Here is a 12,791-nt window from a genome sequence, read left to right on the forward strand (position 1 = left end):
CCCTACTGTAATACTCCCCTACTGTAATGCCCCCCTACTGTAATACTCCCCTACTGTAATACCCCCCTACTGTAATACTCCCCTACTGTAATACCCCCTACTGTAATACCCCCCTACTGTAATGCCCCCTACTGTAATACCCCCCTACTGTAATACTCCCCTACTGTAATACCCCCCTACTGTAATACTCCCCTACTGTAATGCCCCCTACTGTAATACCCCCTACTGTAATACCCCCCTACTGTAATACCCCCCTACTGTAATACTCCCCTACTGTAATGCCCCCTACTGTAATACTCCCCTACTGTAATGCCCCCCTACTGTAATACTCCCTACTGTAATGCCCCCCTACTGTAATACCCCCCTACTGTAATACTCCCCTACTGTAATGCCCCCCTACTGTAATAACTCCCCTACTGTAATGCCCCCCTACTGTAATACTCCCCTACTGTAATACCCCCCTACTGTAATACTCCCCTACTGTAATGCCCCCTACTGTAATACTCCCCTACTGTAATACCCCCCTACTGTAATACTCCCCTACTGTAATACTCCCCTACTGTAATATCCCCCTACTGTAATACCCCCCTACTGTTATACCCCCCTACTGTAATACCCCCCTACTGTAATACTCCCCTACTGTAATGCCCCCCTACTGTAATACCCCCCCTACTGTAATACTCCCCTACTGTATACCCCCTGCTGTAATACTCCCCTACTGTAATGCCCCCCTACTGTAATACCCCCCTGCTGTAATACTCCCCTACTGTAATGCCCCCCTACTGTAATAACCCCCTGCTGTAATACTCCCCTACTGTAATACTCCCCTACTGTAATACCCCCCTGCTGTAATACTCCCCTACTGTAATGCCCCCTACTGTAATACCCCCCTGCTGTAATACTCCCCTACTGTAATACTCCCCTACTGTAATATCCCTCTGCCTGTAATACCCCCCTACTGTAATACCCCCCTACTGTAATACTCCCCTACTGTAATGCCCCCCTACTGTAATACTCCCCTACTGTAATGCCCCCTACTGTAATACCCCCCTGCTGTAATACCCCCTACTGTAATACTCCCTACTGTAATGCCCCCTACTGTAATACTCCCCTACTATAATGCCCCCTACTGTAATACCCCCTACTGTAATACTCCCCTACTGTAATATCCCCTACTGTAATACTCCCCTGCTGTAATATCCCCCTACTGTAATGCCCCCCTACTGTAATACCCCCCTGCTGTAATACTCCCCTACTGTAATGCCCCCCTACTGTAATACCCCCCTGCTGTAATACTCCCCTACTGTAATGCCCCCCTACTGTAATACTCCCCTACTGTAATATCCCTCTGCCTGTAATACCCCCCTACTGTAATACCCCCCTACTGTAATACTCCCCTACTGTAATGCCCCCTACTGTAATACACCCCTACTGTAATGCCCCCCTACTGTAATACCCCCCTGCTGTAATACTCCCCTACTGTAATATCCCTCTGCCTGTAATACCCCCCTACTGTAATACCCCCCTGCTGTAATACTCCCCTACTGTAATGCCCCCCTACTGTAATACCCCCCTGCTGTAATACTCCCCTACTGTAATACTCCCCTACTGTAATATCCCTCTGCCTGTAATACCCCCCTACTGTAATACCCCCCTACTGTAATACTCCCCTACTGTAATGCCCCCCTACTGTAATACTCCCCTACTGTAATGCCCCCCTACTGTAATACCCCCCTGCTGTAATACCCCCCTACTGTAATACTCCCCTACTGTAATGCCCCCTACTGTAATACTCCCTACTATAATGCCCCCTACTGTAATACCCCCTACTGTAATACTCCCCTACTGTAATATCCCCCTACTGTAATACTCCCCTGCTGTAATATCCCCCTACTGTAATGCCCCCTACTGTAATACCCCCCTGCTGTAATACTCCCCTACTGTAATGCCCCCCTACTGTAATACCCCCCTGCTGTAATACTCCCCTACTGTAATGCCCCCCTACTGTAATACTCCCCTACTGTAATATCCCTCTGCCTGTAATACCCCCCTACTGTAATACCCCCCTACTGTAATACTCCCCTACTGTAATGCCCCCCTACTGTAATACACCCCTACTGTAATGCCCCCCTACTGTAATACCCCCCTGCTGTAATACTCCCCTACTGTAATACTCCCCTACTGTAATATCCCTCTGCCTGTAATACCCCCCTACTGTAATACTCCCCTACTGTAATACTCCCCTACTGTAATGCCCCCTACTGTAATACCCCTACTGTAATACTCCCCTAGTGTAATATCCCCCTACTGTAATACCCCCCTGCTGTATTACTCCCCTACTGTAATACTCCCCTGCTGTAATATCCCCCTACTGTAATGCCCCCCTACTGTAATACCCTCCTGCTGTAATACTCCCCTACTGTAATGCCCCCCTACTGTAATACCCCCCTGCTGTAATACTCCCCTACTGTAATGCCCCCTACTGTAATACCCCCCTGCTGTAATACTCCCCTACTGTAATACTCCCCTACTGTAATATCCCTCTGCCTGTAATACTCCCCTACTGTAATGCCCCCCTACTGTAATACTCCCCTACTGTAATGCCCCCCTACTGTAATACTCCCCTACTGTAATGCCCCCCTACTGTAATACCCCCCTGCTGTAATACTCCCCTACTGTAATACTCCCCTACTGTAATATCCCTCTGCCTGTAATACCCCCCTACTGTAATACTCCCCTACTGTAATACTCCCCTACTGTAATATCCCTCTTCCTGTAATACCCCCCTACTGTAATACCCCCCTACTGTAATACTCCCCTACTGTAATGCCCCCCTATTGTAATACTCCCCTACTGTAATACCCCCCTGCTGTAATACTCCCCTACTGTAATACTCCCCTACTGTAATACTCCCCTACTGTAATATCCCTCTGCCAGTAATACCCCCTACTGTAATACTCCCTACTGTAATACCCCCTACTGTAATACTCCCTTACTGTAATATCCCTCTGCCAGTAATACCCCCCTACTGTAATACTCCCCTACTGTAATACCCCCTACTGTAATACTCCCTTACTGTAATGCCCCCTACTGTAATACCCCCTACTGTAATACTCCCCTACTGTAATATCCCCCTACTGTAATACCCCCCTGCTGTAATACTCCCCTACTGTAATACCCCCCTGCTGTAATACTCCCCTACTGTAATACCCCCCTGCTGTAATACTCCCCTACTGTAATGCCCCCCTACTGTAATACCCCCCTGCTGTAATACTCCCCTACTGTAATACTCCCCTACTGTAATATCCCTCTGCCTGTAATACCCCCCTACTGTAATACCCCCCTACTGTAATACTCCCCTACTGTAATGCCCCCCTACTGTAATACTCCCCTACTGTAATGCCCCCCTACTGTAATACCCCCCTGCTGTAATACCCCCCTACTGTAATACTCCCCTACTGTAATGCCCCCCTACTGTAATACTCCCCTACTATAATGCCCCCTACTGTAATACCCCCTACTGTAATACTCCCCTACTGTAATATCCCCCTACTGTAATGCCCCCCTACTGTAATACCCCCCTGCTGTAATACTCCCCTACTGTAATGCCCCCCCTACTGTAATACCCCCCTGCTGTAATACTCCCTACTGTAATGCCCCCTACTGTAATACTCCCCTACTGTAATATCCCTCTGCCTGTAATACCCCCTACTGTAATACCCCCCCTACTGTAATACTCCCTACTGTAATGCCCCCCTACTGTAATACACCCCTACTGTAATGCCCCCTACTGTAATACCCCCCTGCTGTAATACTCCCTACTGTAATACTCCCCTACTGTAATATCCCTCTGCCTGTAATACCCCCTACTGTAATACTCCCCTACTGTAATACTCCCCTACTGTAATGCCCCCTACTGTAATACCCCCTACTGTAATACTCCCCTACTGTAATATCCCCCTACTGTAATACCCCCCTGCTGTAATACTCCCCTACTGTAATACTCCCCTGCTGTAATATCCCCCTACTGTAATGCCCCCTACTGTAATACCCTCCTGCTGTAATACTCCCCTACTGTAATGCCCCCCTACTGTAATACCCCCCTGCTGTAATACTCCCTACTGTAATGCCCCCTACTGTAATACCCCCCTGCTGTAATACTCCCCTACTGTAATACTCCCCTACTGTAATATCCCTCTGCCTGTAATACCCCCTACTGTAATACCCCCCCTACTGTAATACTCCCCTACTGTAATGCCCCCCTACTGTAATACTCCCCTACTGTAATGCCCCCCTACTGTAATACTCCCCTACTGTAATGCCCCCCCTACTGTAATACCCCCCTGCTGTAATACTCCCCTACTGTAATACTCCCCTACTGTAATACTCCCCTACTGTAATATCCCTCTGCCTGTAATACCCCCTACTGTAATACTCCCCTACTGTAATATCCCTCTGCCTGTAATACCCCCCCTACTGTAATACCCCCCTACTGTAATACTCCCCTACTGTAATGCCCCCCTATTGTAATACTCCCCTACTGTAATACCCCCCTACTGTAATACTCCCCTACTGTAATACCCCCCTATTGTAATACTCCCTACTGTAATACCCCCCTATTGTAATACTCCCCTACTGTAATACCCCCCTACTGTAATACTCCCCTACTGTAATACTCCCCTACTGTAATACTCCCCTACTGTAATATCCCTCTGCCAGTAATACCCCCCTACTGTAATACTCCCCTACTGTAATACCCCCTACTGTAATACTCCCTTACTGTAATATCCCTCTGCCAGTAATACCCCCTACTGTAATACTCCCCTACTGTAATACCCCCTACTGTAATACTCCCTTACTGTAATGCCCCTACTGTAATACCCCCTACTGTAATACTCCCCTACTGTAATATCCCCCTACTGTAATACCCCCTGCTGTAATACTCCCCTACTGTAATACCCCCCTGCTGTAATACTCCCCTACTGTAATACCCCCCTGCTGTAATACTCCCCTACTGTAATACTCCCCTACTGTAATATCCCTCTGCCAGTAATACCCCCTACTGTAATACTCCCCTACTGTAATACCCCCTACTGTAATACTCCCTTACTGTAATGCCCCCTACTGTAATACCCCCTACTGTAATACTCCCCTACTGTAATATCCCCCTACTGTAATACCCCCCTGCTGTAATACTCCCCTACTGTAATACTCCCCTACTGTAATATCCCTCTGCCTGTAATACCCCCCTACTGTAATACTCCCCTACTGTAATACCCCCTACTTTAATACTCCCCTACTGTAATGCCCCCTACTGTAATACCCCCTACTGTAATACTCCCCTACTGTAATATCCCCCTACTGTAATACCCCCCTACTGTAATACCCCCCTACTGTAATACCTCCCTACTGTAATGCCCCCCTACTGTAATACTCCCCTACTGTAATACTCCCCTACTGTAATACCCCCTACTGTAACACCCCCCTACTATAATACTCCCCTACTGTAATACCCCCCTACTGTAATACTCCCCTACTGTAATATCCCTGTAATATCCTCCCCACTGTAATACTCCTTGACTGTAATACTCCCCTACTGTAATACCCCCTACTGTAATACTCCCCTACCGTAATTCTCCCCTACTGTAATACTCCCCTACTGTAATACCCCCTACTGTAATACTCCCCTACCGTAAGTCTCCCCTACTGTAATACTCCCCTACTGTAATACCCCCTACCGTAATTCTCCCCTACTGTAATACTCCCCTACTGTAATGCCCCCCTACTGTAATACTCCCCTACTGTAATACTCCTCTACTGTAATACTCCCCTACTGTAATACTCCCCTACCGTAATTCTCCCCTACTGTAATACTCCTCAACTGTAATATCCCTGTGCTGTAATATTCCCCTACTGCAATAAACCCTTATTGTAATATTCCCCTACTGTAGTATCCTCCTTCTGTAATACTAATACTCCCCATTGTAATATTCCTGTGCTGTAATATCCCACTACTGTAATATTTCCTTTATTGTAATATTCCCCTACTGTAGTATCCTCCTACTGTAATACTAATACTCCCCATTGTAATATCCCTGTGCTGTAATATCCCACTACTGTAATATTTCCTTTATTGTAATATTCCCCTACTGTAGTATCCTCCTACTGTAATACTAATACTCCCCATTGTAATATCCCTGTGCTGTAATATCCCACTACTGTAATATTTCCTTTATTGTAATATTCCCCTACTGTAGTATCCTCCTACTGTAATACTAATACTCCCCATTGTAATATTCCTGTGCTGTAATATCCCACTACTGTAATATTTCCTTTATTGTAATATTCCCCTACTGTAATACTCCCTTACTGTATTATGCCTTCTACTGTAATACTCCCCTATTTTATTCCACATAGAGTAGAGCAGAATTTTGGGGGGTTCCATTCCCCCTGCAGTTCTACCCACTAAGCACTTAATAAAGTTAGTGCTATAAACAAACCCTTGACATGTATCCAACCTCCTACATTTCTATTTTATAGGTTCGATGTGGAACAGCGGCTCATCCTGCACCCACTAACCCGACCCACAAGTGTCGGCCCACTTTCTTCTTCCTGGAGCCATTTTGTGGTGGGAATGGGGGGCAGAACTTGGTACCAGCAGTGATTTTACATTCCCTTGCCCTAGTGATGAGCAGTCATGTGACTATGACACTCCCTTTGCCCCATTTTGCATGAGCCTATTATTATTTCCATGGCAACCTGAAAAATGCCCCCTTACATGAGGTACAAATCCCTCTGTGTATCCCCCCATCTTTGTGCCTATTCCCCCAAGCGAATGAAATGCCTGGCATGCCTGTGCCATGACAAAGGGCCTCATTAGGCGGCCGAGGGGATGTACCAGGGCGCAAGCCCCGCTCGCTTTGTTTACCAAACAGGAGGTGCCAGGACCAATTTGTCACAAAGGCGACTGATAAGCTTGGGCTCCGTCCTGATTTCCACTTCGCTGTTTGCTTTCCTTTTATTCAGCGAGTGGAAAGATTTGTGGCTTTTGTTTGCTGCACAGTGGAAACAAAGCCTTTGCCGAGATGGGCCACTGGGGCCACTGTAAGGCAACAGACCCACAGCAAACAGCATTATAGGGTCCCCCCTAAACATATATAGAATCTACTCATTAGTCAGTGGGGCTCATTTAGTGACACCCTAGACATAAGTTGCCCCTTAGTGCCTCTGTACTTGCCCCTGGGTGTCACTAAATGGCCATTCATGGAAGATTGATAGAGTTTCTGTGTGACTAAACAAAAGGTGGAACAATCCAGTCACTGAGTCTATTCCTCAGTTTCCTGCGCTTATCTGCAGGCGTGTGCTGCAATATTTACCCAGTAACTCTAGTGACAGGGCTGTATGAAAGGCAGTGCAGGCACCACAACATCTCAGGCATTTCCATAAATACCCTTTCATAAACAATATATATTGGTGCGAGGAAGGGGGTGTAACCTGCCCTTCTACCCACATACCGGGAGTAAAGGAATCATAAAGTGCTTTGGTAAGCGATGGGGGGGGGGGTGGAGAATCAGGACATGGAAACAGTGAGTAGGTGACCCCCCCCCCCCCCCCGTTAGGGAGCACCACCATGTGGTCTTACCACCCATGCACCCAATACTCAAGTTTTTGATTTATTTTATCATTTTGCTCTCAGCTTTTTTTTATTGGCTGCAGGGAGCGGAATATTTTTATACCTGGTATTCTGCAAGAATGTCTCCTACCCATAAAGGCAAACATTACCCCGAGTAACAGTGTTATGGGACTGAAATAGCAACAGGCCGTGTGGTTAAATATAATCCTCTTACCCCCAGCTCTCTCCCCAGAGGCAAAAAAAAATATATATATATTATATAGATTGTAAGCTCTACGGGGCAGGGACCTCCATCCTCTTGTGTCTTTGACTCTTAACTTATTGCAACTGTATCTTGTATTTATTTGTATTTATAGTTATACTTTGTATTTATCTATTATTATCTTAATAACCCCCTGTTTGTATTAATGTATCTACTGTACAGCGCTGGGTACATAAGTAGCATAAGATATACATACATACATACATACACACATGCATACATACAAAGGGAACCTACCTGCCGCAGGATCACCATCTTCCTCGTTGGGCCACAGACATCAATCGTAGCGTCTGGGGAGGGAAAGATAAAATACAGGGATTAATATTGAGGATTCCATTGATTCCTATGCACAAGGGAGCAGTCATGGAATGGACAGGGCGTTCCTTAGGGTCACTTTAATTGCAAGAAAATGTGTTTGTAAGGGATTCACATACAGAAGGTTTTTGTTTTAAGCCCCCCTTTGAGTTCCAGCCCTTGGTCAGAGCCCCCCCATAGCTCATTATAAAATTGGAAACACTGTTTAGCCCCACTTACCCCAATGTTTCTATATATCTGTAACCTTGTTATGGGCTAAGGGGGCCCAGCCTGAAGGCCAGTTAGGGGGGGATTTGGGGTGAGTATTTGTGCCCTGGGTACCCCTGGAACTATAGCGGGGTGACTGTTACCCCAGTGTTTCTATATATCTGTAACCTTGTTATGGGCTAAGGGGGCCCAGCCTGAAGGCCAGTTAGGGGGGATTTGGGGTGAGTGCTTATTTGTGCCCTGGGTACCCCTGGAACAATAGCAGGGTGACTGTTACCCCAATGTTTCTATATATCTGTAACCTTGTTATGGGCTAAGGGGGCCCAGCCTGAAGGCCAGTTAGGGGGGAATTTGGGGTGAGTGCTTATTTGTGCCCTGGGTACCCCTGGAACTATAGCAGGGTGACTGTTACCCCAATGTTTCTATATATCTGTAACCTTGTTATGGGCTAAGGGGGCCCAGCCTGAAGGCCAGTTAGGGGGGGATTTGGGGTGAGTGCTTATTTGTGCCCTGGGTACCCCTGGAACTATAGCGGGGTGACTGTTACCCCAATGTTTCTATATATCTGTAACCTTGTTATGGGCTAAGGGGGCCCAGCCTGAAGGCCAGTTAGGGGGGGATTTGGGGTGAGTGCTTATTTGTGCCCTGGGTACCCCTGGAACTATAGCAGGGTGACTGTTACCCCAATGTTTCTATATATCTGTAACCTTGTTATGGGCTAAGGGGGCCCAGCCTGAAGGCCAGTTAGGGGGGGATTTGGGGTGAGTGCTTATTTGTGCCCTGGGTACCCTTGGAACTATAGCGGGGTGACTGTTACCCCAATGTTTCTATATATCTGTAACCTTGTTATGGGCTAAGGGGGCCCAGCCTGAAGGCCAGTTAGGGGGGGATTTGGGGTGAGTGCTTATTTGTGCCCTGGGTACCCCTGAAACTATAGCAGGGTGACTGTTACCCCAATGTTTCTATATATCTGTAACCTTGTTATGGGCTAAGGGGGCCCAGCCTGAAGGCCAGTTAGGGGGGGATTTGGGGTGAGTGCTTATTTGTGCCCTGGGTACCCCTGGAACTATAGCAGGGTGACTGTTACCCCAATGTTTCTATATATCTGTAACCTTGTTATGGGCTAAGGGGGCCCAGCCTGAAGGCCAGTTAGGGGGGGATTTGGGGTGAGTGCTTATTTGTGCCCTGGGTACCCCTGGAACTATAGCGGGGTGACTGTTACCCCAATGTTTCTATATATCTGTAACCTTGTTATGGGCTAAGGGGGCCCAGCCTGAAGGCCAGTTAGGGGGGGATTTGGGGTGAGTGCTTATTTGTGCCCTGGGTACCCCTGGAACTATAGCGGGGTGACTGTTACCCCAATGTTTCTATATATCTGTAACCTTGTTATGGGCTAAGGGGGCCCAGCCTGAAGGCCAGTTAGGGGGGGATTTGGGGCGAGTGCTTATTTGTGCCCTGGGTACCCCTGAAACTATAGCGGGGTGACTGTTACCCCAATGTTTCTATATATCTGTAACCTTGTTATGGGCTAAGGGGGCCCAGCCTGAAGGCCAGTTAGGGGGGGATTTGGGGTGAGTGCTTATTTGTGCCCTGGGTACCCCTGGAACTATAGCGGGGTGACTGTTACCCCAATGTTTCTATATATCTGTAACCTTGTTATGGGCTAAGGGGGCCCAGCCTGAAGGCCAGTTAGGGGGGGATTTGGGGTGAGTGCTTATTTGTGCCCTGGGTACCCCTGGAACTATAGCAGGGTGACTGTTACCCCAATGTTTCTATATATTTGTAACCTTGTTCTAAGCGCAGGGGGCACTCGACCAAATTTTGAACCACAATCAAAAAATCATTGCTTCCTAGTATTATCAGACCGTACAATGTCATCAAAATTTGTTTGGTTCCTTGGGGGAATAATGTAGATGTATATTAAGTCAGTGTTATATTATGTAACAATTTTAAGCTGTTTTCATTATATACATAAGGTATATTCAACCTGGAGCCCTCTAGGTGTTGCTGAACCGCAGCTCCCTGCTCCTACTTAGTATGATGTCCCAGCCTTATTGCATTGCCAGGGCCCTTCGTCACTTGCTCCTACTCGTGGTGATAATGTTTCTCGGCACAATAGGATACAGGCTCAGATGATAGACTGATATAATGCTTATATAATAGAACTATCCTTTTTCACACGCTTTGCTAGCAGCGAGCAGCTGACCCATTCACATGGTTACCCACACTGCCCCAGTCCCATGAGGGGATAATCCAGGGTTACCCCGGCTAATGAAACACTCAGCTCTGACCCCTCATTGTCAAACAATAATCTTTCCCAGGCCTTTCTGACCAGAACCTGACCTATAAATCAGTATTTATCGTACTCACAGCAATGAGAATCGGAAATCTGAAGGAAGAATATCAAAATAGGGGACCGGGCTGGGAAGTCTGGGAATATTCCAGAGACTTCTAATAACATTAGGTTTGTGGCCCTGGGATCAACTCATCACCTGTTGCCTCCTATTGGGGTGCAAAGGAAAGTTTTTGCATTGGCACTACTACTCACATTTTGAGGTAAAAAGTACCAATACTGGCACTATTAGGAGCTTCCTATTATCAGAAGGCTGCAGAGCATAATACTGAATTAAATGTTCAGGCTAAAGTCACACTGAGAGAATCCTACCCCTCTAACACATTGCAAATTTTGGCTTGAAAATGTTCAATTGAGCATATTAAGGTCAAAATCAAACTTATGTGTCCCTATTGGGGATCAGGTGGTTCCAGTGGATGATCTGCTCAGCGTAGCCAAGAGTTGCCATCTTTTTTTTCTATAATACTGACCTTCAGGTCGGTGGGGGCACTGACGCCATTTTGGGGGGCAGGGCTATGACATAAGGGGCGGGGAAATGGGTAGACTGCCTGGGAATGGGTGAATGGGACTGGTAAATGGGTGGGGAGATGGGCTGGGCAGATATGGGCCTGTGATTATAAAGGCTGATCAGCGAGGAGAATGTGAGGAAAAGAGGGTTTAAAGGTTATTACTAATTAACCAACAAGTACATTGCCGGTAAATTCGTAATACTGGTGCCGGCTCTAACTGGTGATTTACCAGCTAGTCCAGTTACACACCGGCCAGGCGTCAATTCAAGCCTAATAAAGAAAGCATTGGCCAAGGGAATGTTGCACACTTTGTTGATATTGCTGGCACAATTCCTCTGGAACACGGCACAAAATCACCGGCGGCAGTGGGAACTGGCACAGAGAGGCCATAACTTATGATTATGACTGTGTTGGTGCTCCTTAATGCAATCATTTCTTTCAGTTGTTGGCCTTGGCTAGTCCTGGCCACATCTCATTGTAGTCAATAAGAAGGGATTTCAGACACTTGCACTCCTGTGGCTAAACAGGGTCTCCTCCTATACCCGTGGGTACTCAGAGGGAACACTGGGTAAGGAGTCAATAACCAGTCAAATGATCATTGCCCGTTACGGGCTAACAAACAAGCCTGGTGGTGAATTGGGTTCAAAGGATGTCTGATCCAACAGAGCATTTGATATTGGTTATTATAAGCATGAATGGCAGGCTCGCCGCTCCAGCTTTGAATCCACAGGCTGAAAGGCAAATAGGCAATGTATTCAGTGAAATGCAGTCTGCAGCAGGCACCTGAATTCCTTGCTAACTAGCCTTAAGGTGCCCATACACGGGCCGATTCTAGCTGCCGATATCAGTCCCTTAGACAGATTCGGCAGCTAATCGTGTATGGGCACTACCGACGGGCCTGAAATCGGGCAAATCTCGATCGGGCAGGTTAAAAAATCTAGTCGGATCGGGGACCGCATCAGCTCGTTGATGCGGCCCCCGACCGACTTTGCCTATACCCGTCGTTATAATTTGAATCGAATTAGCCTGGGTTCTCCCGATATCACCCACCCATAGGTGGGGATATCGGGAGAAGATCCGCTCGCTTGGCGACATCGACAAGAGAGCGGATCTCAAGGTGTATGGGCACCTTTAGGGATGTGGGGTTTATAAATGTCCAGATTTACAGGGGCAAGAGTCCAAATTGCTTGCCTGAATTGCACCAATAACACGGCGAGGTCTGTGTTGGGCCACCATAATAGTTGTTTTACCAGCCCCCTGCCTTGCACCCTTTATGCCAATGCCAGATTTAAATAGGGGGTTAAACGAGGCCACTTCTAAATCACTACAAATTGTTTGATGAATGAGTAACTTCCGGCATATTTACATTGCTTGTTCTTCTGGATCATTCACCTTCTGTCTTTCTATGGATAAAACCTAAGCCTAATATCCCGGGCCAGCCTGTGAGTCAATGGGAGCCCGGTGGCCCCGGGGAGAGGGGCACTGTCACTCAATATAGATCTTTCTTTAATT

General features: G+C 47.2%; 1 protein-coding gene across 1 annotated transcript in view; it reads right to left on the bottom strand.

The window, feature by feature from the left end:
* The window catches only part of myo7a (myosin 7a), an 86,046-nt gene that overhangs the window by 63,465 nt on the left and 9,790 nt on the right, over positions 1-12,791 (bottom strand). Inside the window, exon 2 of the mRNA XM_012958126.3 lies at positions 8,133-8,185. Within this exon, the coding sequence (XP_012813580.1) occupies positions 8,133-8,150 (18 nt within the window). The 5' untranslated portion in view covers positions 8,151-8,185. The remainder of the gene's footprint in view (positions 1-8,132; positions 8,186-12,791) is intronic.

The sequence above is a fragment of the Xenopus tropicalis genome, chromosome 2 (genome assembly GCF_000004195.4).
Source record: "Xenopus tropicalis strain Nigerian chromosome 2, UCB_Xtro_10.0, whole genome shotgun sequence".
Classification (NCBI taxonomy): Eukaryota; Metazoa; Chordata; class Amphibia; order Anura; family Pipidae; genus Xenopus; species Xenopus tropicalis.